The following is a 27,070-nucleotide window of genomic DNA, read 5'->3' as shown; positions in this document are numbered from 1 at the left end:
TCTACATCAATGGAAAATGCAAAGTTTCCGTGTGGTTCTTCATGTTGCTCAGTTAAAAAGTCTACAATATCCTTGGAATTCCTCACACCAAACGGATCCGTCACTCTGAGTAGCTTCAGTTGTTTCTGCAGGAACCTAGAAAGAACACCTTGCCATGACCCCTGCTCAGACACTATAGCACGAAAAGGTATATTTTCCTTGTGTGTTTTTGCCGAAAAAAATATTCTCAAGCTGTCTTCATCTGCAGCATTAATCTGTTTCCTCAAAGACGGTTTGTTTAAATTTTCACACATCGACAGGCGATCTTTCCTCACCTTAGCTAAGCGTCCTTTAAAAGGAACAAAATTCTTACTTATAGCTTCTTTCGCTTTTTCCAGGTACATGTCGTTCGGTACAACCACAAAGCCCCCTTCTTTGTCAGCTGTTAACAAAGCATAATTTTTCTTCTTTAGATACTCGATGGTGCTACGCACCGACAGTTCAGAAAAGTGGCCACTCACCGCCCTTGCCAGTACGCAGTCCAGGCCCTCAGAGATACACCTCTGTTTCTCGTCAGGCTCAGCTCTATCAGCTATTTTTCTAACCATAGACACAAGACTTGCAGGCTCTTTCTTTGGCTCTACACAGAACTTAGGACCGCATCTCAATACATATTCAACAAAATCTGGCAGTGGCTCTTTCACCAAAGAAGTCACCGCCCCTTTAGTGTCATCACAGCGCACCTTTTGTTTCTTCCAGGACAGTAGAACAGGGAGACACTGCTTCCAAAGGAACGCGGTACACTAAAGGGGGGGTGACGGTACACTAAAGGGGGGGTGATGACACTAAAGGGGCGGTGACTTCTTTGGTGAAAGAGCCACTGCCAGATTTTGTTGAATATGTATTGAGATGCGGTCCTAAGTTCTGTGTAGAGCCAAAGAAAGAGCCTGCAAGTCTTGTGTCTATGGTTAGAAAAATAGCTGATAGAGCTGAGCCTGACGAGAAACAGAGGTGTATCTCTGAGGGCCTGGACTGCGTACTGGCAAGGGCGGTGAGTGGCCACTTTTCTGAACTGTCGGTGCGTAGCACCATCGAGTATCTAAAGAAGAAAAATTATGCTTTGTTAACAGCTGACAAAGAAGGGGGCTTTGTGGTTGTACCGAACGACATGTACCTGGAAAAAGCGAAAGAAGCTATAAGTAAGAATTTTGTTCCTTTTAAAGGACGCTTAGCTAAGGTGAGGAAAGATCGCCTGTCGATGTGTGAAAATTTAAACAAACCGTCTTTGAGGAAACAGATTAATGCTGCAGATGAAGACAGCTTGAGAATATTTTTTTCGGCAAAAACACACAAGGAAAATATACCTTTTCGTGCTATAGTGTCTGAGCAGGGGTCATGGCAAGGTGTTCTTTCTAGGTTCCTGCAGAAACAACTGAAGCTACTCAGAGTGACGGATCCGTTTGGTGTGAGGAATTCCAAGGATATTGTAGACTTTTTAACTGAGCAACATGAAGAACCACACGGAAACTTTGCATTTTCCATTGATGTAGAAGATTTATTTTATAGTATTCCGCAGGATCGCCTTTTAGAGGCAGTTCGTGATCACGTTGAAAACGGGGGTGCTGTTGATTTTCAAAATGCCTGTGGCATGTCAATCGATAACTTTTTAGAACTACTTTCTTTTATCTTACGGCAACCGTTGTGCGCTTCCGAGAAGAATGCTTTATCCAAAGTAATGGAATCTGCATAGGGTCTTGTTTAGCCCCCGTTCTTAGTGAAATTTATTTAGCACAGTGTGATAAGCGTATTGCTGAGCGACTTGATAAAAGTGTGGTCCAGTGTTTTAGATACGTAGATGACTTTCTTTTAATTCTTAATCTTGACAACTTACGGAGTAGTGAAAGCTCTGTTTTTAGCATTTTAGATATTTTTAAGGCGTGTGCGGGGGGGCTGCGTTTCACTCATGAAATGCCTGTCAATGGCACCATTCAGTTTTTAGAATGATCTATCTGCTTCACGGGCGTGCGCATATGCTGGATGTACAAGCCACGTTCCAAAAAAGAGATCCTTAATTACGCATCAGCCCATTCGAAGCTGGTGAAGCAGGGAATAGTGACGAATAGCCTGCGTGCAGCCCTGCAGATGTCCTGTCCGCACAATGTTCAGGCAAGTTTGAGTGGACAACTTGCACGTCTTCATAATAAGGCGGACTACCCTCGTCAAACCGTGATCTCGGTTGCTGAAGCGCTCTCGAGGGAGCTAAAAGCTAGCTTTAGAGGGAATGCTGCCAAGGTGGACTCTGACAAACGCATGCTACGGGTTTCAATCCCGTACATTCACGGAGTTTCCCACCGGCTCAAAAAAGTGGCGCGAAATTGCGGTCTTGGTGTCTTGTTCACGGCTCCTCACAAGCTGGCTGGGCTCTGTTCTGCTGTGACGGAACCTGAGAAGCCGCGGTGTGCTAAGAAACACCAATTAAAGTTCACAGCTTGTAAGACGGGAGTCGTCTACACACTTCCACTTGCTTGTGGCAAGGTGTACATTGGCCAGACGGGCAGATGCGTCAATGAAAGGCTCAGGGAGCATCGCACGGCTGTTCGATCGCTTGCAGGCGGTGGTTTATTGGCGATGCCCTGCAAGAAGTGCGAGGGTTGTACCCCAGCATATGACGCCACTTCTGTGATGTACGTTGGCGGGGAACAGAGAAAGAGGGAAATAGTAGAGGCTGTCGAAATTCACAAGGCGGGTGACACATGTGTCAGCACTCCGTCCATCGCGTTGTCAAAAAGAGAACTGGACTATCTGTGTAAGAAGAAACCACTATAGCGAACTGGCGGTATCGATGGGCGGCGGAGAATTTCTTTTCTTTTTCTTTTGGTGGATAAACTTTGTCTGTGACGTGGCACCTGCGCGTGCGCAAAGAAATGTATTGTGTCCTTCATGTCGATTAAAAAATCAGTTGAAGTCTAGCGGTTGTCCTGTCTCTATGTCGTCCTTTGTGTGTGTTCGCTAGTAATATGGAAGCACTCAGTCATACTGCTGCCAACTGGTGGAAACGAGCTTTTGTGATGATGCTGCATTCTTGACATCATCAGTCTTTGTGCTCACTTTCTTTTGACATGCTTCCTAATCCTACTTCTTTAGGCAACATCAAGAGAAGTGTCAAAAAGGGTAACAGTGTCCAAGTCTCCAGCATTTGCACTGAAGTTGCGAAGCGAAAAATGGAAGCATAGAAAGCAAGTGGAGCAGAAGACTTTGGGCGTGGTAAGCTCTACCACCAAGATGTCTGTGTAACAGCTTGTCTTGTTGTACATGTGCAAAATGAAACTTTCATATGCAGAAGAAAAGTGCTTGCCATGATTGCTTTATCGGCATACTGAAGTAATGTTTTCTGCGAGCATGCTTGGCGTTGTGACACTATACATTAACTAAATGTCATTGCTTTTTTTCCTTCACAGATGGGTGCATGTAGGCTTCTTGGTTCCTTTGCTCCTTTCTTCTCCAAGCTTTATTGCCATCCCTGTATTCTGTCGCTGGCCTTTGCACTTTCAAGGCTGTCTGCTTCTTGTTTTTTGTTCTCATTTTTCCTGCCATCTGTGTTTCGCCAATCATTTAAAAAATAATTATGCATGAAGGAATTATATAACAATCCCAGTACAGTATTATACTGCACAACTTTCTTCTGCATGTCACTGATGTAACCCCATGTGTGAATAAACTCTTTCTTTCTTAAAGAGAATGAAAGCTTTGCATTTGTGTGCATCTTTTTCAATGCCTAAACATTAAGAGCTTTATTATAAGCAAGAAGCACAGGAAAAGCATGTCTGCATTTTGTTTTTGCAATAAGAAGCCTCTGCAATATAAAAAAAAAAATCGGATACGGTGGAAACTCCATATAACGAAACCCGATTTTATGGATCTGATGAAAAAATCTTCATTTCTTCGTTCCCTAGCAGGTACCCATAAGGCTCAAGGTTCAATAAGGTCCAAGTTAACGACATTAACTTGGCACCAAACCTGATTTAACTAATGTTTTCCCAAAATTAATGAATAAAAAAGTGATTTCTTTTTAATTGGAACACAGGCGCATGTTTCTTCAAGTGTGTGCACTAACGCTGTTGCGTTAAAACATCTGGCGACCCTAGTTACGACCCTAGCTTTATTTTGACGAGGCTGCATGACGCGCATATGCACGGAACAAGGGCTCAGCAGTTGGTAGCACAACGACGTACCAGATGGTGCTAGGGTTGGCGGTGGTTTTTGTCCTTGTAAATACTCCCATTGGAATATGATGGTGGTTGCTATCGTCATTTCGCGGTTTATGCTGCAGATGTCACTGATCGTTTGCTCAAGCTGCTTGCACAGTGTCTGTTTATTCTCTTCATCCTTGCATATCAGCAGCTTGTCATAGCTTCACGTGACCCCACCCCCCCTGGACTTTGAACATGTGCAGGCGTGGGTTTGCGGCAAATGCAATGCTGCGGTAGCTTTTGGGTGTCGCTACGCTATAATTTAGACTTCAAAGGACAGAAAAAATCTTTTATTGACTTTATGGACTTCCTTATTTACCAAAATAATTTGAGTGTAGCCATCACTTCGTTAAATTGAGTTTCAGCTGTATAACATATTAAAAAAAAAACAAAAAAAAAAACTTACTCTAGTTTTACATAGTGTGAAATTTGCAGAAGCAGCAGAGCTGTGGTTCTCCTGTGTTTCCCTTGTGATTTTCTGTGATGTTTTGTGATTTTGTGTGGGTGTCTGTGATTACGTTATCTGTAGAGTAGAGATGAACGGGAAAGGACATGTGGCAGCCCCTGCCACACCCGCCCCTGCTATAGTGACTTTAGGCCCTATTTAAGCTTGTGCCGCCCTTCCCCGTTTCACTGTGCGGCTACCGCTTCGTCCGCGACCGAGGCAGTTATGCCATATATCGGTGTACCTGGGAACCAGAGGTGACATGCGATGCCACCGGCCACCTACACTACAGCACTTGTGTGCCCTGTTTGTACACATGTCATAAGATTCTCATGTGTTGCGATTGTGGAATATTTCCTAAAGTGAAATGAAACCATGGAGTGCATGGCTTGCAGTGCTTTTACTAGATTATGGGCCATCTAACAGTGGCCACAATGAACTGCTCTACATGCAAAGCGAAGCAAAGTTTTTTTTTTAGTCCATGTAATATGTTGTAATGATTGTTTTCCTTTTGTATTTTTTTGTTTTGTTTTTCATCATTGGCTCATATGAATCCATGCTGCAGTTATAATTCGGGTCAACCATGCATACTGATTACTGATAAAAATGAGTGATGCAATGGGTCATTAAAAATATAGCACCTCATCTTGCGTTCTCAGCAATCAGTTGGCTCATGTGCATTGTTTTAATGCAATGGTAGACTGCTGAAATCTTCAATTTTGTGCCCTGATAACATCTGTTAGGCAGTTAAATATTTATCTTTACGTTGACAGTAAAGATAAATTAGCATTGACAGCTGAACTAGCAAAAGCAGTCAACACAGTGACTAAGATGTGGTGGGATGGGATCATTCACTGTTCCTTGGTGGTGTGCTGAATGTTTTCTTCATTTCATTCGCCTTTGAACCTTATTAATGCAACAATCAGAGTTATAACAAATTAAGCTAAAATGGGATTGGCCGTGCTGTATGCCCCTGTCACACGGGCACAAACAAACACTTTGAACTGCATAAATGTAAAACTTTATAGAGGAGTTTCGTGGCGATAGAGTTGTAGCCGAAACGGCCTTTTACGAGGTTTGGACACAAACCGTAAGGGGGCAGCCCATTAGACGCTGCTGCACGTACGTTTACATGCAAAATTTTGAATCTAAGCAATCTGGAAACGCTATACATAATATGTATTTAGTATAGAACCTATAATTCATTAAAATAGAAAAATGCAAAAACTTTTTTTGGCTCTTTTCGCAGAAATATGTACGGGTAGCACATTGACAGCAATGTTTACAGGGATGCTGGCAACACTGGACTTTTGTTTTGGAACGTGTTTGCCATACTATTAGTGGTGGCTGTAAGACGAACTGCGGGTTGTCATAAATTTCTTTGAAATTGCGCTACCACCTCAATCACATTGTCCTTCCAAAATGAGATGTGCCCAGGACTCTCATTAAGTCCATGTAGTCCTTGCTGCAAATGTACCCCACTTGTGTTCACATCTGCTGCCAGCGCGACTGGCATGGACAACAAAGCAGCAGCATCACTCAATGCTATGACTTCTGATAAGGAAAATTAGAATAAAGTACTCTGCAATAAGAACAAAACAAGATGCACGGAGATCCTCGTTCAGAATGGTGGTACTGCAGTTTTCAATGAGGCATGGTGTGGAGAGTAGGTACACTCATGCATGTAGCCATTTTTCTATATGCACATTATGAATTGTTTATGCAGTTAAACACCTTATAATAATACTAAAATTTATTATTGTGTTGATTGTGGGGATTTTCTATTTCGCGTCCTTTTTTTTTTCCATAACTACAGCGCACTGTGGATGAGAGTACTCCATTCCGCCACAAATGGAGATCACCGAACTCCCTTTGCTAAAAGCTCCATTTAACTTCCTTCATATAAGGGAGACTGTGTGAAGTAGAACATATCGCCTGCGGTGTTGGAGTTAAAAGCAGTTCACTTGTGTACGTGTGACAGGGGTATTACTTTACTGTGTATTCTATTGCAGTAGAAACTAGTGGATGGACAATCCAAGATCTCGGTCACAGTGAAGTAAACTGTAATATACAGTCAAACCCTGATATATTGAATCTGAAGGGGATCACCAAAAAGTTTGATATATAGGTAATTCAATATATAAAATATTGTATATATCAAGAGCATATTCAAGGGGATTTTACAGTCGTTTGATATACACGGCAAGGTGTCATATGTGGGTTTGTTATACAGTTAAAACTCGATCTAACAAAACCAGAGTTTACGAAGTTCCCAATCTAACAAAGAAACTTTTATTCCCCGGCAGCTACCCATAGGGTTCAATGTTGTCATCAACCCGAACTAGCGAAACTGACGAGGTACCAAGCCCTATTTGACCAAGTTTTTCAAGAAATAAAAGCGTAAAAAAAGCAGTGATTTCTTTCTAATTTTGACAAGACGGGTTTTTCTTTGAGTATATGCGTTGCCGCTATCATGTTAAAGGGACACTAAAGGCAAATATTAAGTTGACGTTGATTGTTGCAGTAGCGTTGCAGAAACCTCGTAGTGCTTGTTTCGTGCCAAGGAAATGCTTATTTTGAAAGAAAATCACGTTTTAGTGGTCTGCATGGCGTTAGTGTACTTCCAATCACCCGCCTGAACGGACCTTCTGACGTAGCAGTTGCCGTGCCCAACGTCGCCCGCCTTTACTGCCCGGCTGCCGAAGCTACGGTTTCTTGCGCAACAGCAGCCATCTCCAAGGCATTGCCAAGACTCAGGCACGGGCCACTCGGAAACTGTATAGTTCACTGTAACGGAGCTTAGCTTGGCCAGTAGCAGCAGAAGTAGAGTATCGCCAGGGCAAAAATAGCGAGCCAAGCACACGCAGCAGTACGCGATACCGAAACTACCACTGAGACGCGCAGCTCGGCGAAAATGGAACTTTTGAACCACTCGCGCCGTTCCCCATGGTAGCGTCAAGAGGTTCTTTTTTTCATGAAGCAAACAGAAACGAACAAGCAGCATTTTATTACATCTTCCGATAAACGAAAGGTTCTTTTTTAATGCAACTAGTTTGATTAGTAGTGGTTAATTGTACTCTGGACTCTTTGACGTCATCAGGATCATTTCTAAAATGTCCCACTCGTGGCGCACATTGTGTCCTACATTTACCTTAATTTCTCGATTACTAGGGCACTGCTGTTGATACTATTGACGTTTTAGACGTTCTCACACATTGGCCTTTCACTCTGACATAAATTGTTATTTGCCTTTAGTGTCCCTTTAAAACATCTAGCCGCCCTAGTCACCACATTACCTTTATTTTGATGAGGTTGCACGCTGCACCTGCGCACAGAACAACAGACCCAACAGTCGGTAGCGCTCTTTCGTACCTCATGGTGCTCGGGGCAGCATGGTTTATTGTTCCTGTAAATGCTGTCACAGGAACATGGTGGTGGCTTTTGTTTTTTCATGGTTCATGCGACAGATGGCACTGATAGACTCCTTGCAACTTTCTTGCTTGCCCTACTAGCACACTCACTGCATTCATTCTCCACGTACTTGCAAATCGAAAGCCTGTCATAGCTTCATGTGACCGCCTATCTGGCCAGTATAGCTCGTGCAGGCATGGGCCCGTGGCAAATACAATGTCGCGGTAGCTTCTCAGTGTCGCTACGTTACAATTTTAGATTTTGAGGAACTGAAAAATCCCTTCTCAATTATACGAACTTCACGATTTAAGTAACTAATTTGAGCGCAGTCATCACTTCGTTAAATCAAGTTTCAACTGTATGCAGGTTCGACTGTAGCATGCTATTGAGGAGTCTTCCAGCTGCATTTTTTTACATATTTGCATGGTTCTTGTGTATAGTCTTGCACAAAATGTGGAGTAATGGAAGTCATTTTGTTATCTTATGGGTTTGTGAGTTGGCAGGAAGGGGCTAATGTGACCCCTGAATACACTTTTATCTATTGCAGTAAGGAAACTGCTTTGATTAGGCAACCATGTAATTGACATCGGTTTGTATCTATCTTGTTTAGAAGTCGACTCTGTCTGCCATGGACGAGCAGAGGAGTTCTGGAGCCACAGGGGGAACAAAGCTGCATTGAAACCTGCTTCAGTCAAGCTTCGTAGGGCATCGTCATCGCGTAGTATCAGCACTGGTGTAATGTCGTTGCGACAGAAGAGCAAAGAGGTACGAAACCCTACCAAGACTTGCCAGAGTGAAAAGATCTGCCATTTTCAGTCATAAGTTGCAGTTTTTTGTTTTTTTTTTTTTGCCCCCTTATTTTAACATGTCTGCAATAGTACGTGTTTCAGCTTAAATTTTTATATGCCTGCAAGCTTCTTGTGCATACTTTTGCAACAGGAGTGAGTGGAAAGAGAAATAATGCATTCTGTGATATGAAGAGTTGGTGAACTGGCATGACGGGACTGTACTTAAGGACAGCATTCCGTGGCTATGCTGTGAGAGCTACAGCGGCGGAGCTACCCCACGTGTGCATCTGGGGAAGTAGTCTGGACAGGCTGTACATCGCTTTTTTGGTTTCGGTCCTGCCAGTACTGGTCTTCTTCTAAAGATTCGCATCAGAGCTGCAACAAAAATTGTCAAACTAACTGTGATCTACAGATCAGATGTATATATTTTCTATGTATTTATTTCGCCATCTCTGATGTTGAATTTCCCACTGGCGTGTCTCTCACCTGTAGAATGCGGTAATGTTGTTCCGTCGCTCGGCGTTTCCTGAATGTGCACATGTTGATTTTATGTTGATTTTGTGATGCAGTAAATTCTCACTTGAGCTTGGCATAAAACAGTTTAATAATAAAAAGCGTGTCTCACTACTATTCATTCCAAAAAATCAGAGTGCATCGTTGCAATCATATTGTGATAAAGCTTTGGTTTAAATTTGGAGCTGTATCGAGTGGTTTTATCACACACGCATTTTGGCTTTGTGGCTATGCCTGCATAGCCACAGAATGTTGTTTCCCAGCATAGTATGAACCTGAAACAATGGTGTTTTCATACACTGCAGTCTTTCTGGTATGCTCGTGCTTGAGCGAAGCATGTAACACAACCAAATACCTGCAGAACATTAGGAGAGCACCAATTATATTTCTACTTATTTTGTAATGTCTGTATAAATTGACTTCATGAACGATCTGTTTTGACATTTCACCAGGAAAAAAAAAGCATTTTTGAAGACTTTCTGCCGTATTATCTAATGCTTCTCCAGGCAGCAGCCACATTGGCTTGCTGGTTGTGGTACTCCGCCACTAAGCATTGAGTTGTGGATCAGATTATTCACTTTGATGGCCTTAATGGACCTTTCCACAAACATGCAGTGCTGCGCTTTCCCCTGGTGGCATAGTGTGGCGAGAGGGTGTGGCGGCAAGCAACCGTCCATAGGAATGTGAAGGAATTGTGCGAAATTATTCCAGTGATGCTAGTGCTATGCCATTTGCACCAAACTGCACCAAAATGAGAGCCCTGCTGCAGCCTGTTACATTTATCCAAGATATGGCAAATCTGCACCCAACCTGCACCGAAGGGTATCCTCCGACTTTCAGAAACAAAACAGACTCTTTAAGCGCTGCTTATATTGGAAGGGGCATCGCAGAGGCTACCGAAATCAGAGTAATCTGAGCCATGCCAAACTGTAGATAGCGCTGCTGCTGGTTTTACTTTATGCAGAAGCTCTACAGAAGATGTAGAAGCGGCAATTCTCGTCGTTTGGCGACTCATTAACACTCACAGTGGCAGAGGCCTTGAGACTTCCTCTGCAGTGCAGCCACGACTCTAAGCTCATGCTGTAATTTGAAACATACTTTTCATTGCCGCTTATTTTTCTGCCATCGACCTAGTCAGCTACAGATCTTGCATCCATATATAGCTATGTAGGCTGCGGGTTCAGTGGGAGCTGACACGGTTGGATATGTTAGTTTGCTACAGGTTCTGCAGGTGTTTGGACAGTGCACATGCATTATACTGAGTCAAAACGAAACTGTACACTATTAAAAACGAAAGGTGTACATGGAATGTATGTCTTCCCCACAGCAATAATCATCCTATATCTTGCGTGCTTTTTCTTGGATTACCACTGCGTGCCCGCTACCTCGAGGTCATCGACGACGTGCACGATGTCAGTGTGACATAGCCTTCTTGATAGGAAACAAGTGAGCGCAGAGTTTCTAAGAAAGGTCACACTAGCAAGCAAGCCAAATGACGAATATTGTTGTAGGATGAAGAGGCACCCTCAAACCTTAAGTGCCAATTAGACTACGAAAAATTGTTCGAAAATTGCCAAATTTTCTTATGACGCGAAATGCTTCAGTAACATGTTCAAAACAGAAAGGTACTTTCGAAAACATTTTACAACAGATGAAAATGCTTTATTCGTCATATTTCACACCGTCATGTAATACCCAGGATTTTTTTCGGGGGAGGGGGTGGGGGGCACTTGCTGAAGGCCTTGAAGAACATATTTCCGTTATTTGGTTTCAGTAAACACCCCCCTTCATCAGAATTTCTGGAAGGGGGTGCCCTAGACCCCCCCCCCCCCCCCCGCCTTGGTGCGGGCCTGGTAATACCCCATACCTGGGACATTTGATGTGTATTCCGAAACTAATTTCGGCGACTCCAGAAAGTAAGGGTTCCATTTGACATCCCGTGGACGAAATGTACTACTATTCCTTGATAGTTCAATACAAACTACATAAGGCTACCATCCTTGTGGTAGCGTTCAAAGCACGCCCTGCGCCATGTTCGTTTATAACGCGTGGGAAACGCAAGGCACACATTTTGCCGTTTAGTGTGCAGACTTTCATTCAATAAAAGCCTGTCATAGCTTCATGTGACCGCCTATCTGGCCAGTATAGCTCGTGCAGGCATGGGCCCGTGGCAAATACAATGTCGCGGTAGCTTCTCAGTGTCGCTACGTTACAATTTTAGATTTTGAGGAACTGAAAAGTCCCTTCTCAATTATACGAACTTCTCGATTTAAGTAACTAATTTGAGCGCAGTCATCACTTCGTTAAATCAAGTTTCAACTGTATGCAGGTTCGACTGTAGCATGCTATTGAGGAGTCTTCCAGCTGCATTTTTTTACATATTTGCATGGTTCTTGTGTATAGTCTTGCACAAAATGTGGAGTAATGGAAGTCATTTTGTTATCTTATGGGTTTGTGAGTTGGCAGGAAGGGGCTAATGTGACCCCTGAATACACTTTTATCTATTGCAGTAAGGAAACTGCTTTGATTAGGCAACCATGTAATTGACATCGGTTTGTATCTATCTTGTTTAGAAGTCGACTCTGTCTGCCATGGACGAGCAGAGGAGTTCTGGAGCCACAGGGGGAAACAAAGCTGCATTGAAACCTGCTTCAGTCAAGCTTCGTAGGGCATCGTCATCGCGTAGTATCAGCACTGGTGTAATGTCGTTGCGACAGAAGAGCAAAGAGGTACGAAACCCTACCAAGACTTGCCAGAGTGAAAAGATCTGCCATTTTCAGTCATAAGTTGCAGTTTTTTGTTTTTTTTTTTGCCCCCTTATTTTAACATGTCTGCAATAGTACGTGTTTCAGCTTAAATTTTTATATGCCTGCAAGCTTCTTGTGCATACTTTTGCAACAGGAGTGAGTGGAAAGAGAAATAATGCATTCTGTGATATGAAGAGTTGGTGAACTGGCATGACGGGACTGTACTTAAGGACAGCATTCCGTGGCTATGCTGTGAGAGCTACAGCGGCGGAGCTACCCCACGTGTGCATCTGGGGAAGTAGTCTGGACAGGCTGTACATCGCTTTTTTGGTTTCGGTCCTGCCAGTACTGGTCTTCTTCTAAAGATTCGCATCAGAGCTGCAACAAAAATTGTCAAACTAACTGTGATCTACAGATCAGATGTATATATTTTCTATGTATTTATTTCGCCATCTCTGATGTTGAATTTCCCACTGGCGTGTCTCTCACCTGTAGAATGCGGTAATGTTGTTCCGTCGCTCGGCGGTTCCTGAATGTGCACATGTTGATTTTATGTTGATTTTGTGATGCAGTAAATTCTCACTTGAGCTTGGCATAAAACAGTTTAATAATAAAAAGCGTGTCTCACTACTATTCATTCCAAAAAATCAGAGTGCATCGTTGCAATCATATTGTGATAAAGCTTTGGTTTAAATTTGGAGCTGTATCGAGTGGTTTTATCACACACGCATTTTGGCTTTGTGGCTATGCCTGCATAGCCACAGAATGTTGTTTCCCAGCATAGTATGAACCTGAAACAATGGTGTTTTCATACACTGCAGTCTTTCTGGTATGCTCGTGCTTGAGCAAAGCATGTAACACAACCAAATACCTGCAGAACATTAGGAGAGCACCAATTATATTTCTACTTATTTTGTAATGTCTGTATAAATTGACTTCATGAACGATCTGTTTTGACATTTCACCAGGAAAAAAAAAGCATTTTTGAAGACTTTCTGCCGTATTATCTAATGCTTCTCCAGGCAGCAGCCACAATGGCTTGCTGGTTGTGGTACTCCGCCACTAAGCATTGAGTTGTGGATCAGATTATTCACTTTGATGGCCTTAATGGACCTTTCCACAAACATGCAGTGCTGCGCTTTCCCCTGGTGGCATAGTGTGGCGAGAGGGTGTGGCGGCAAGCAACCGTCCATAGGAATGTGAAGGAATTGTGCGAAATTATTCCAGTGATGCTAGTGCTATGCCATTTGCACCAAACTGCACCAAAATGAGAGCCCTGCTGCAGCCTGTTACATTTATCCAAGATATGGCAAATCTGCACCCAACCTGCACCGAAGGGTATCCTCCGACTTTCAGAAACAAAACAGACTCTTTAAGCGCTGCTTATATTGGAAGGGGCATCGCAGAGGCTACCGAAATCAGAGTAATCTGAGCCATGCCAAACTGTAGATAGCGCTGCTGCTGGTTTTACTTTATGCAGAAGCTCTACAGAAGATGTAGAAGCGGCAATTCTCGTCGTTTGGCGACTCATTAACACTCACAGTGGCAGAGGCCTTGAGACTTCCTCTGCAGTGCAGCCACGACTCTAAGCTCATGCTGTAATTTGAAACATACTTTTCATTGCCGCTTATTTTTCTGCCATCGACCTAGTCAGCTACAGATCTTGCATCCATATATAGCTATGTAGGCTGCGGGTTCAGTGGGAGCTGACACGGTTGGATATGTTAGTTTGCTACAGGTTCTGCAGGTGTTTGGACAGTGCACATGCATTATACTGAGTCAAAACGAAACTGTACACTATTAAAAACGAAAGGTGTACATGGAGTGTATGTCTTCCCCACAGCAATAATCATCCTATATCTTGCGTGCTTTTTCTTGGATTACCACTGCGTGCCCGCTACCTCGAGGTCATCGACGACGTGCACGATGTCAGTGTGACATAGCCTTCTTGATAGGAAACAAGTGAGCGCAGAGTTTCTAAGAAAGGTCACACTAGCAAGCAAGCCAAATGACGAATATTGTTGTAGGATGAAGAGGCACCCTCAAACCTTAAGTGCCAATTAGACTACGAAAAATTGTTCGAAAATTGCCAAATTTTCTTATGACGCGAAATGCTTCAGTAACATGTTCAAAACAGAAAGGTACTTTCGAAAACATTTTACAACAGATGAAAATGCTTTATTCGTCATATTTCACACCGTCATGTAATACCCAGGATTTTTTCGGGGGAGGGGGTGGGGGGCACTTGCTGAAGGCCTTGAAGAACATATTTCCGTTATTTGGTTTCAGTAAACCCCCCCCTTCATCAGAATTTCTGGAAGGGGGTGCCCTAGACCCCCCCCCCCCCCGCCTTGGTGCGGGCCTGGTAATACCCCATACCTGGGACATTTGATGTGTATTCCGAAACTAATTTCGGCGACTCCAGAAAGTAAGGGTTCCATTTGACATCCCGTGGACGAAATGTACTACTATTCCTTGATAGTTCAATACAAACTACATAAGGCTACCATCCTTGTGGTAGCGTTCAAAGCACGCCCTGCGCCATGTTCGTTTATAACGCGTGGGAAACGCAAGGCACACATTTTGCCGTTTAGTGTGCAGACTTTCATTCAATAAAAGCCTGTCATAGCTTCATGTGACCGCCTATCTGGCCAGTATAGCTCGTGCAGGCATGGGCCCGTGGCAAATACAATGTCGCGGTAGCTTCTCAGTGTCGCTACGTTACAATTTTAGATTTTGAGGAACTGAAAAGTCCCTTCTCAATTATACGAACTTCTCGATTTAAGTAACTAATTTGAGCGCAGTCATCACTTCGTTAAATCAAGTTTCAACTGTATGCAGGTTCGACTGTAGCATGCTATTGAGGAGTCTTCCAGCTGCATTTTTTACATATTTGCATGGTTCTTGTGTATAGTCTTGCACAAAATGTGGAGTAATGGAAGTCATTTTGTTATCTTATGGGTTTGTGAGTTGGCAGGAAGGGGCTAATGTGACCCCTGAATACACTTTTATCTATTGCAGTAAGGAAACTGCTTTGATTAGGCAACCATGTAATTGACATCGGTTTGTATCTATCTTGTTTAGAAGTCGACTCTGTCTGCCATGGACGAGCAGAGGAGTTCTGGAGCCACAGGGGGAAACAAAGCTGCATTGAAACCTGCTTCAGTCAAGCTTCGTAGGGCATCGTCATCGCGTAGTATCAGCACTGGTGTAATGTCGTTGCGACAGAAGAGCAAAGAGGTACGAAACCCTACCAAGACTTGCCAGAGTGAAAAGATCTGCCATTTTCAGTCATAAGTTGCAGTTTTTGTTTTTTTTTTTTGCCCCCTTATTTTAACATGTCTGCAATAGTACGTGTTTCAGCTTAAATTTTTATATGCCTGCAAGCTTCTTGTGCATACTTTTGCAACAGGAGTGAGTGGAAAGAGAAATAATGCATTCTGTGATATGAAGAGTTGGTGAACTGGCATGACGGGACTGTACTTAAGGACAGCATTCCGTGGCTATGCTGTGAGAGCTACAGCGGCGGAGCTACCCCACGTGTGCATCTGGGGAAGTAGTCTGGACAGGCTGTACATCGCTTTTTTGGTTTCGGTCCTGCCAGTACTGGTCTTCTTCTAAAGATTCGCATCAGAGCTGCAACAAAAATTGTCAAACTAACTGTGATCTACAGATCAGATGTATATATTTTCTATGTATTTATTTCGCCATCTCTGATGTTGAATTTCCCACTGGCGTGTCTCTCACCTGTAGAATGCGGTAATGTTGTTCCGTCGCTCGGCGGTTCCTGAATGTGCACATGTTGATTTTATGTTGATTTTGTGATGCAGTAAATTCTCACTTGAGCTTGGCATAAAACAGTTTAATAATAAAAAGCGTGTCTCACTACTATTCATTCCAAAAAATCAGAGTGCATCGTTGCAATCATATTGTGATAAAGCTTTGGTTTAAATTTGGAGCTGTATCGAGTGGTTTTATCACACACGCATTTTGGCTTTGTGGCTATGCCTGCATAGCCACAGAATGTTGTTTCCCAGCATAGTATGAACCTGAAACAATGGTGTTTTCATACACTGCAGTCTTTCTGGTATGCTCGTGCTTGAGCAAAGCATGTAACACAACCAAATACCTGCAGAACATTAGGAGAGCACCAATTATATTTCTACTTATTTTGTAATGTCTGTATAAATTGACTTCATGAACGATCTGTTTTGACATTTCACCAGGAAAAAAAAAGCATTTTTGAAGACTTTCTGCCGTATTATCTAATGCTTCTCCAGGCAGCAGCCACAATGGCTTGCTGGTTGTGGTACTCCGCCACTAAGCATTGAGTTGTGGATCAGATTATTCACTTTGATGGCCTTAATGGACCTTTCCACAAACATGCAGTGCTGCGCTTTCCCCTGGTGGCATAGTGTGGCGAGAGGGTGTGGCGGCAAGCAACCGTCCATAGGAATGTGAAGGAATTGTGCGAAATTATTCCAGTGATGCTAGTGCTATGCCATTTGCACCAAACTGCACCAAAATGAGAGCCCTGCTGCAGCCTGTTACATTTATCCAAGATATGGCAAATCTGCACCCAACCTGCACCGAAGGGTATCCTCCGACTTTCAGAAACAAAACAGACTCTTTAAGCGCTGCTTATATTGGAAGGGGCATCGCAGAGGCTACCGAAATCAGAGTAATCTGAGCCATGCCAAACTGTAGATAGCGCTGCTGCTGGTTTTACTTTATGCAGAAGCTCTACAGAAGATGTAGAAGCGGCAATTCTCGTCGTTTGGCGACTCATTAACACTCACAGTGGCAGAGGCCTTGAGACTTCCTCTGCAGTGCAGCCACGACTCTAAGCTCATGCTGTAATTTGAAACATACTTTTCATTGCCGCTTATTTTTCTGCCATCGACCTAGTCAGCTACAGATCTTGCATCCATATATAGCTATGTAGGCTGCGGGTTCAGTGGGAGCTGACACGGTTGGATATGTTAGTTTGCTACAGGTTCTGCAGGTGTTTGGACAGTGCACATGCATTATACTGAGTCAAAACGAAACTGTACACTATTAAAAACGAAAGGTGTACATGGAATGTATGTCTTCCCACAGCAATAATCATCCTATATCTTGCGTGCTTTTTCTTGGATTACCACTGCGTGCCCGCTACCTCGAGGTCATCGACGACGTGCACGATGTCAGTGTGACATAGCCTTCTTGATAGGAAACAAGTGAGCGCAGAGTTTCTAAGAAAGGTCACACTAGCAAGCAAGCCAAATGACGAATATTGTTGTAGGATGAAGAGGCACCCTCAAACCTTAAGTGCCAATTAGACTACGAAAAATTGTTCGAAAATTGCCAAATTTTCTTATGACGCGAAATGCTTCAGTAACATGTTCAAAACAGAAAGGTACTTTCGAAAACATTTTACAACAGATGAAAATGCTTTATTCGTCATATTTCACACCGTCATGTAATACCCAGGATTTTTTTCGGGGGAGGGGGTGGGGGGCACTTGCTGAAGGCCTTGAAGAACATATTTCCGTTATTTGGTTTCAGTAAACACCCCCCTTCATCAGAATTTCTGGAAGGGGGTGCCCTAGACCCCCCCCCCCCCCCCCCCCCCGCCTTGGTGCGGGCCTGGTAATACCCCATACCTGGGACATTTGATGTGTATTCCGAAACTAATTTCGGCGACTCCAGAAAGTAAGGGTTCCATTTGACATCCCGTGGACGAAATGTACTACTATTCCTTGATAGTTCAATACAAACTACATAAGGCTACCATCCTTGTGGTAGCGTTCAAAGCACGCCCTGCGCCATGTTCGTTTATAACGCGTGGGAAACGCAAGGCACACATTTTGCCGTTTAGTGTGCAGACTTTCATTCAATAAAAGCCTGTCATAGCTTCATGTGACCGCCTATCTGGCCAGTATAGCTCGTGCAGGCATGGGCCCGTGGCAAATACAATGTCGCGGTAGCTTCTCAGTGTCGCTACGTTACAATTTTAGATTTTGAGGAACTGAAAAGTCCCTTCTCAATTATACGAACTTCTCGATTTAAGTAACTAATTTGAGCGCAGTCATCACTTCGTTAAATCAAGTTTCAACTGTATGCAGGTTCGACTGTAGCATGCTATTGAGGAGTCTTCCAGCTGCATTTTTTTACATATTTGCATGGTTCTTGTGTATAGTCTTGCACAAAATGTGGAGTAATGGAAGTCATTTTGTTATCTTATGGGTTTGTGAGTTGGCAGGAAGGGGCTAATGTGACCCCTGAATACACTTTTATCTATTGCAGTAAGGAAACTGCTTTGATTAGGCAACCATGTAATTGACATCGGTTTGTATCTATCTTGTTTAGAAGTCGACTCTGTCTGCCATGGACGAGCAGAGGAGTTCTGGAGCCACAGGGGGAAACAAAGCTGCATTGAAACCTGCTTCAGTCAAGCTTCGTAGGGCATCGTCATCGCGTAGTATCAGCACTGGTGTAATGTCGTTGCGACAGAAGAGCAAAGAGGTACGAAACCCTACCAAGACTTGCCAGAGTGAAAAGATCTGCCATTTTCAGTCATAAGTTGCAGTTTTTTGTTTTTTTTTTTTGCCCCCTTATTTTAACATGTCTGCAATAGTACGTGTTTCAGCTTAAATTTTTATATGCCTGCAAGCTTCTTGTGCATACTTTTGCAACAGGAGTGAGTGGAAAGAGAAATAATGCATTCTGTGATATGAAGAGTTGGTGAACTGGCATGACGGGACTGTACTTAAGGACAGCATTCCGTGGCTATGCTGTGAGAGCTACAGCGGCGGAGCTACCCCACGTGTGCATCTGGGGAAGTAGTCTGGACAGGCTGTACATCGCTTTTTTGGTTTCGGTCCTGCCAGTACTGGTCTTCTTCTAAAGATTCGCATCAGAGCTGCAACAAAAATTGTCAAACTAACTGTGATCTACAGATCAGATGTATATATTTTCTATGTATTTATTTCGCCATCTCTGATGTTGAATTTCCCACTGGCGTGTCTCTCACCTGTAGAATGCGGTAATGTTGTTCCGTCGCTCGGCGGTTCCTGAATGTGCACATGTTGATTTTATGTTGATTTTGTGATGCAGTAAATTCTCACTTGAGCTTGGCATAAAACAGTTTAATAATAAAAAGCGTGTCTCACTACTATTCATTCCAAAAAATCAGAGTGCATCGTTGCAATCATATTGTGATAAAGCTTTGGTTTAAATTTGGAGCTGTATCGAGTGGTTTTATCACACACGCATTTTGGCTTTGTGGCTATGCCTGCATAGCCACAGAATGTTGTTTCCCAGCATAGTATGAACCTGAAACAATGGTGTTTTCATACACTGCAGTCTTTCTGGTATGCTCGTGCTTGAGCAAAGCATGTAACACAACCAAATACCTGCAGAACATTAGGAGAGCACCAATTATATTTCTACTTATTTTGTAATGTCTGTATAAATTGACTTCATGAACGATCTGTTTTGACATTTCACCAGGAAAAAAAAAGCATTTTTGAAGACTTTCTGCCGTATTATCTAATGCTTCTCCAGGCAGCAGCCACAATGGCTTGCTGGTTGTGGTACTCCGCCACTAAGCATTGAGTTGTGGATCAGATTATTCACTTTGATGGCCTTAATGGACCTTTCCACAAACATGCAGTGCTGCGCTTTCCCCTGGTGGCATAGTGTGGCGAGAGGGTGTGGCGGCAAGCAACCGTCCATAGGAATGTGAAGGAATTGTGCGAAATTATTCCAGTGATGCTAGTGCTATGCCATTTGCACCAAACTGCACCAAAATGAGAGCCCTGCTGCAGCCTGTTACATTTATCCAAGATATGGCAAATCTGCACCCAACCTGCACCGAAGGGTATCCTCCGACTTTCAGAAACAAAACAGACTCTTTAAGCGCTGCTTATATTGGAAGGGGCATCGCAGAGGCTACCGAAATCAGAGTAATCTGAGCCATGCCAAACTGTAGATAGCGCTGCTGCTGGTTTTACTTTATGCAGAAGCTCTACAGAAGATGTAGAAGCGGCAATTCTCGTCGTTTGGCGACTCATTAACACTCACAGTGGCAGAGGCCTTGAGACTTCCTCTGCAGTGCAGCCACGACTCTAAGCTCATGCTGTAATTTGAAACATACTTTTCATTGCCGCTTATTTTTCTGCCATCGACCTAGTCAGCTACAGATCTTGCATCCATATATAGCTATGTAGGCTGCGGGTTCAGTGGGAGCTGACACGGTTGGATATGTTAGTTTGCTACAGGTTCTGCAGGTGTTTGGACAGTGCACATGCATTATACTGAGTCAAAACGAAACTGTACACTATTAAAAACGAAAGGTGTACATGGAGTGTATGTCTTCCCCACAGCAATAATCATCCTATATCTTGCGTGCTTTTTCTTGGATTACCACTGCGTGCCCGCTACCTCGAGGTCATCGACGACGTGCACGATGTCAGTGTGACATAGCCTTCTTGATAGGAAACAAGTGAGCGCAGAGTTTCTAAGAAAGGTCACACTAGCAAGCAAGCCAAATGACGAATATTGTTGTAGGATGAAGAGGCACCCTCAAACCTTAAGTGCCAATTAGACTACGAAAAATTGTTCGAAAATTGCCAAATTTTCTTATGACGCGAAATGCTTCAGTAACATGTTCAAAACAGAAAGGTACTTTCGAAAACATTTTACAACAGATGAAAATGCTTTATTCGTCATATTTCACACCGTCATGTAATACCCAGGATTTTTTTCGGGGGAGGGGGTGGGGGGCACTTGCTGAAGGCCTTGAAGAACATATTTCCGTTATTTGGTTTCAGTAAACACCCCCCTTCATCAGAATTTCTGGAAGGGGGTGCCCTAGACCCCCCCCCCCCCCCCCCCCCCCCGCCTTGGTGCGGGCCTGGTAATACCCCATATTTGGGACATTTGATGTGTATTCCGAAACTAATTTCGGCGACTCCAGAAAGTAAGGGTTCCATTTGACATCCCGTGGACGAAATGTACTACTATTCCTTGATAGTTCAATACAAACTACATAAGGCTACCATCCTTGTGGTAGCGTTCAAAGCACGCCCTGCGCCATGTTCGTTTATAACGCGTGGGAAACGCAAGGCACACATTTTGCCGTTTAGTGTGCAGACTTTCATTCAATAAAAGCCTGTCATAGCTTCATGTGACCGCCTATCTGGCCAGTATAGCTCGTGCAGGCATGGGCCCGTGGCAAATACAATGTCGCGGTAGCTTCTCAGTGTCGCTACGTTACAATTTTAGATTTTGAGGAACTGAAAAGTCCCTTCTCAATTATACGAACTTCTCGATTTAAGTAACTAATTTGAGCGCAGTCATCACTTCGTTAAATCAAGTTTCAACTGTATGCAGGTTCGACTGTAGCATGCTATTGAGGAGTCTTCCAGCTGCATTTTTTTACATATTTGCATGGTTCTTGTGTATAGTCTTGCACAAAATGTGGAGTAATGGAAGTCATTTTGTTATCTTATGGGTTTGTGAGTTGGCAGGAAGGGGCTAATGTGACCCCTGAATACACTTTTATCTATTGCAGTAAGGAAACTGCTTTGATTAGGCAACCATGTAATTGACATCGGTTTGTATCTATCTTGTTTAGAAGTCGACTCTGTCTGCCATGGACGAGCAGAGGAGTTCTGGAGCCACAGGGGGAAACAAAGCTGCATTGAAACCTGCTTCAGTCAAGCTTCGTAGGGCATCGTCATCGCGTAGTATCAGCACTGGTGTAATGTCGTTGCGACAGAAGAGCAAAGAGGTACGAAACCCTACCAAGACTTGCCAGAGTGAAAAGATCTGCCATTTTCAGTCATAAGTTGCAGTTTTTTGTTTTTTTTTTTTGCCCCCTTATTTTAACATGTCTGCAATAGTACGTGTTTCAGCTTAAATTTTTATATGCCTGCAAGCTTCTTGTGCATACTTTTGCAACAGGAGTGAGTGGAAAGAGAAATAATGCATTCTGTGATATGAAGAGTTGGTGAACTGGCATGACGGGACTGTACTTAAGGACAGCATTCCGTGGCTATGCTGTGAGAGCTACAGCGGCGGAGCTACCCCACGTGTGCATCTGGGGAAGTAGTCTGGACAGGCTGTACATCGCTTTTTTGGTTTCGGTCCTGCCAGTACTGGTCTTCTTCTAAAGATTCGCATCAGAGCTGCAACAAAAATTGTCAAACTAACTGTGATCTACAGATCAGATGTATATATTTTCTATGTATTTATTTCGCCATCTCTGATGTTGAATTTCCCACTGGCGTGTCTCTCACCTGTAGAATGCGGTAATGTTGTTCCGTCGCTCGGCGGTTCCTGAATGTGCACATGTTGATTTTATGTTGATTTTGTGATGCAGTAAATTCTCACTTGAGCTTGGCATAAAACAGTTTAATAATAAAAAGCGTGTCTCACTACTATTCATTCCAAAAAATCAGAGTGCATCGTTGCAATCATATTGTGATAAAGCTTTGGTTTAAATTTGGAGCTGTATCGAGTGGTTTTATCACACACGCATTTTGGCTTTGTGGCTATGCCTGCATAGCCACAGAATGTTGTTTCCCAGCATAGTATGAACCTGAAACAATGGTGTTTTCATACACTGCAGTCTTTCTGGTATGCTCGTGCTTGAGCAAAGCATGTAACACAACCAAATACCTGCAGAACATTAGGAGAGCACCAATTATATTTCTACTTATTTTGTAATGTCTGTATAAATTGACTTCATGAACGATCTGTTTTGACATTTCACCAGGAAAAAAAAAGCATTTTTGAAGACTTTCTGCCGTATTATCTAATGCTTCTCCAGGCAGCAGCCACAATGGCTTGCTGGTTGTGGTACTCCGCCACTAAGCATTGAGTTGTGGATCAGATTATTCACTTTGATGGCCTTAATGGACCTTTCCACAAACATGCAGTGCTGCGCTTTCCCCTGGTGGCATAGTGTGGCGAGAGGGTGTGGCGGCAAGCAACCGTCCATAGGAATGTGAAGGAATTGTGCGAAATTATTCCAGTGATGCTAGTGCTATGCCATTTGCACCAAACTGCACCAAAATGAGAGCCCTGCTGCAGCCTGTTACATTTATCCAAGATATGGCAAATCTGCACCCAACCTGCACCGAAGGGTATCCTCCGACTTTCAGAAACAAAACAGACTCTTTAAGCGCTGCTTATATTGGAAGGGGCATCGCAGAGGCTACCGAAATCAGAGTAATCTGAGCCATGCCAAACTGTAGATAGCGCTGCTGCTGGTTTTACTTTATGCAGAAGCTCTACAGAAGATGTAGAAGCGGCAATTCTCGTCGTTTGGCGACTCATTAACACTCACAGTGGCAGAGGCCTTGAGACTTCCTCTGCAGTGCAGCCACGACTCTAAGCTCATGCTGTAATTTGAAACATACTTTTCATTGCCGCTTATTTTTCTGCCATCGACCTAGTCAGCTACAGATCTTGCATCCATATATAGCTATGTAGGCTGCGGGTTCAGTGGGAGCTGACACGGTTGGATATGTTAGTTTGCTACAGGTTCTGCAGGTGTTTGGACAGTGCACATGCATTATACTGAGTCAAAACGAAACTGTACACTATTAAAAACGAAAGGTGTACATGGAATGTATGTCTTCCCCACAGCAATAATCATCCTATATCTTGCGTGCTTTTTCTTGGATTACCACTGCGTGCCCGCTACCTCGAGGTCATCGACGACGTGCACGATGTCAGTGTGACATAGCCTTCTTGATAGGAAACAAGTGAGCGCAGAGTTTCTAAGAAAGGTCACACTAGCAAGCAAGCCAAATGACGAATATTGTTGTAGGATGAAGAGGCACCCTCAAACCTTAAGTGCCAATTAGACTACGAAAAATTGTTCGAAAATTGCCAAATTTTCTTATGACGCGAAATGCTTCAGTAACATGTTCAAAACAGAAAGGTACTTTCGAAAACATTTTACAACAGATGAAAATGCTTTATTCGTCATATTTCACACCGTCATGTAATACCCAGGATTTCTTTCGGGGGAGGGGGTGGGGGGCACTTGCTGAAGGCCTTGAAGAACATATTTCCGTTATTTGGTTTCAGTAAACACCCCCCTTCATCAGAATTTCTGGAAGGGGGTGCCCTAGACCCCCCCCCCCCCCCCCGCCTTGGTGCGGGCCTGGTAATACCCCATACCTGGGACATTTGATGTGTATTCCGAAACTAATTTCGGCGACTCCAGAAAGTAAGGGTTCCATTTGACATCCCGTGGACGAAATGTACTACTATTCCTTGATAGTTCAATACAAACTACATAAGGCTACCATCCTTGTGGTAGCGTTCAAAGCACGCCCTGCGCCATGTTCGTTTATAACGCGTGGGAAACGCAAGGCACACATTTTGCCGTTTAGTGTGCAGACTTTCATTCAATAAAAGCCTGTCATAGCTTCATGTGACCGCCTATGTGGCCAGTATAGCTCGTGCAGGCATGGGCCCGTGGCAAATACAATGTCGCGGTAGCTTCTCAGTGTCGCTACGTTACAATTTTAGATTTTGAGGAACTGAAAAGTCCCTTCTCAATTATACGAACTTCTCGATTTAAGTAACTAATTTGAGCGCAGTCATCACTTCGTTAAATCAAGTTTCAACTGTATGCAGGTTCGACTGTAGCATGCTATTGAGGAGTCTTCCAGCTGCATTTTTTTACATATTTGCATGGTTCTTGTGTATAGTCTTGCACAAAATGTGGAGTAATGGAAGTCATTTTGTTATCTTATGGGTTTGTGAGTTGGCAGGAAGGGGCTAATGTGACCCCTGAATACACTTTTATCTATTGCAGTAAGGAAACTGCTTTGATTAGGCAACCATGTAATTGACATCGGTTTGTATCTATCTTGTTTAGAAGTCGACTCTGTCTGCCATGGACGAGCAGAGGAGTTCTGGAGCCACAGGGGGAAACAAAGCTGCATTGAAACCTGCTTCAGTCAAGCTTCGTAGGGCATCGTCATCGCGTAGTATCAGCACTGGTGTAATGTCGTTGCGACAGAAGAGCAAAGAGGTACGAAACCCTACCAAGACTTGCCAGAGTGAAAAGATCTGCCATTTTCAGTCATAAGTTGCAGTTTTTTGTTTTTTTTTTTTGCCCCCTTATTTTAACATGTCTGCAATAGTACGTGTTTCAGCTTAAATTTTTATATGCCTGCAAGCTTCTTGTGCATACTTTTGCAACAGGAGTGAGTGGAAAGAGAAATAATGCATTCTGTGATATGAAGAGTTGGTGAACTGGCATGACGGGACTGTACTTAAGGACAGCATTCCGTGGCTATGCTGTGAGAGCTACAGCGGCGGAGCTACCCCACGTGTGCATCTGGGGAAGTAGTCTGGACAGGCTGTACATCGCTTTTTTGGTTTCGGTCCTGCCAGTACTGGTCTTCTTCTAAAGATTCGCATCAGAGCTGCAACAAAAATTGTCAAACTAACTGTGATCTACAGATCAGATGTATATATTTTCTATGTATTTATTTCGCCATCTCTGATGTTGAATTTCCCACTGGCGTGTCTCTCACCTGTAGAATGCGGTAATGTTGTTCCGTCGCTCGGCGGTTCCTGAATGTGCACATGTTGATTTTATGTTGATTTTGTGATGCAGTAAATTCTCACTTGAGCTTGGCATAAAACAGTTTAATAATAAAAAGCGTGTCTCACTACTATTCATTCCAAAAAATCAGAGTGCATCGTTGCAATCATATTGTGATAAAGCTTTGGTTTAAATTTGGAGCTGTATCGAGTGGTTTTATCACACACGCATTTTGGCTTTGTGGCTATGCCTGCATAGCCACAGAATGTTGTTTCCCAGCATAGTATGAACCTGAAACAATGGTGTTTTCATACACTGCAGTCTTTCTGGTATGCTCGTGCTTGAGCAAAGCATGTAACACAACCAAATACCTGCAGAACATTAGGAGAGCACCAATTATATTTCTACTTATTTTGTAATGTCTGTATAAATTGACTTCATGAACGATCTGTTTTGACATTTCACCAGGAAAAAAAAAGCATTTTTGAAGACTTTCTGCCGTATTATCTAATGCTTCTCCAGGCAGCAGCCACAATGGCTTGCTGGTTGTGGTACTCCGCCACTAAGCATTGAGTTGTGGATCAGATTATTCACTTTGATGGCCTTAATGGACCTTTCCACAAACATGCAGTGCTGCGCTTTCCCCTGGTGGCATAGTGTGGCGAGAGGGTGTGGCGGCAAGCAACCGTCCATAGGAATGTGAAGGAATTGTGCGAAATTATTCCAGTGATGCTAGTGCTATGCCATTTGCACCAAACTGCACCAAAATGAGAGCCCTGCTGCAGCCTGTTACATTTATCCAAGATATGGCAAATCTGCACCCAACCTGCACCGAAGGGTATCCTCCGACTTTCAGAAACAAAACAGACTCTTTAAGCGCTGCTTATATTGGAAGGGGCATCGCAGAGGCTACCGAAATCAGAGTAATCTGAGCCATGCCAAACTGTAGATAGCGCTGCTGCTGGTTTTACTTTATGCAGAAGCTCTACAGAAGATGTAGAAGCGGCAATTCTCGTCGTTTGGCGACTCATTAACACTCACAGTGGCAGAGGCCTTGAGACTTCCTCTGCAGTGCAGCCACGACTCTAAGCTCATGCTGTAATTTGAAACATACTTTTCATTGCCGCTTATTTTTCTGCCATCGACCTAGTCAGCTACAGATCTTGCATCCATATATAGCTATGTAGGCTGCGGGTTCAGTGGGAGCTGACACGGTTGGATATGTTAGTTTGCTACAGGTTCTGCAGGTGTTTGGACAGTGCACATGCATTATATTGAGTCAAAAAGAAACTGTACACTATTAAAAATGAAAGGTGTACATGGAGTGTATGTCTTCCCCACAACAATAATCATCCTATATCTTGCGTGCTTTTTCT

The 27,070-nt window shown here is 43.4% G+C and overlaps 1 protein-coding gene across 1 annotated transcript in view; it reads left to right on the top strand.

Annotated features, from left to right (window-relative positions):
• The window catches only part of LOC119374298 (uncharacterized), a 75,683-nt gene that overhangs the window by 22,857 nt on the left and 25,756 nt on the right, over window positions 1-27,070 (top strand). The window contains exons 8-13 of the mRNA XM_049412561.1: window positions 3,124-3,243; window positions 11,960-12,115; window positions 15,218-15,373; window positions 18,485-18,640; window positions 21,756-21,911; window positions 25,020-25,175. Of these exons, the coding sequence (XP_049268518.1) occupies window positions 3,124-3,243; window positions 11,960-12,115; window positions 15,218-15,373; window positions 18,485-18,640; window positions 21,756-21,911; window positions 25,020-25,175 (900 nt within the window). The remainder of the gene's footprint in view (window positions 1-3,123; window positions 3,244-11,959; window positions 12,116-15,217; window positions 15,374-18,484; window positions 18,641-21,755; window positions 21,912-25,019; window positions 25,176-27,070) is intronic.

The sequence above is a fragment of the Rhipicephalus sanguineus genome, chromosome 1 (genome assembly GCF_013339695.2).
Source record: "Rhipicephalus sanguineus isolate Rsan-2018 chromosome 1, BIME_Rsan_1.4, whole genome shotgun sequence".
NCBI classification, from domain to species: Eukaryota; Metazoa; Arthropoda; class Arachnida; order Ixodida; family Ixodidae; genus Rhipicephalus; species Rhipicephalus sanguineus.
The sequence above is the reverse complement of the archived record's forward strand: the minus strand, read 5'-3'. Positions and strand labels throughout refer to the sequence as shown.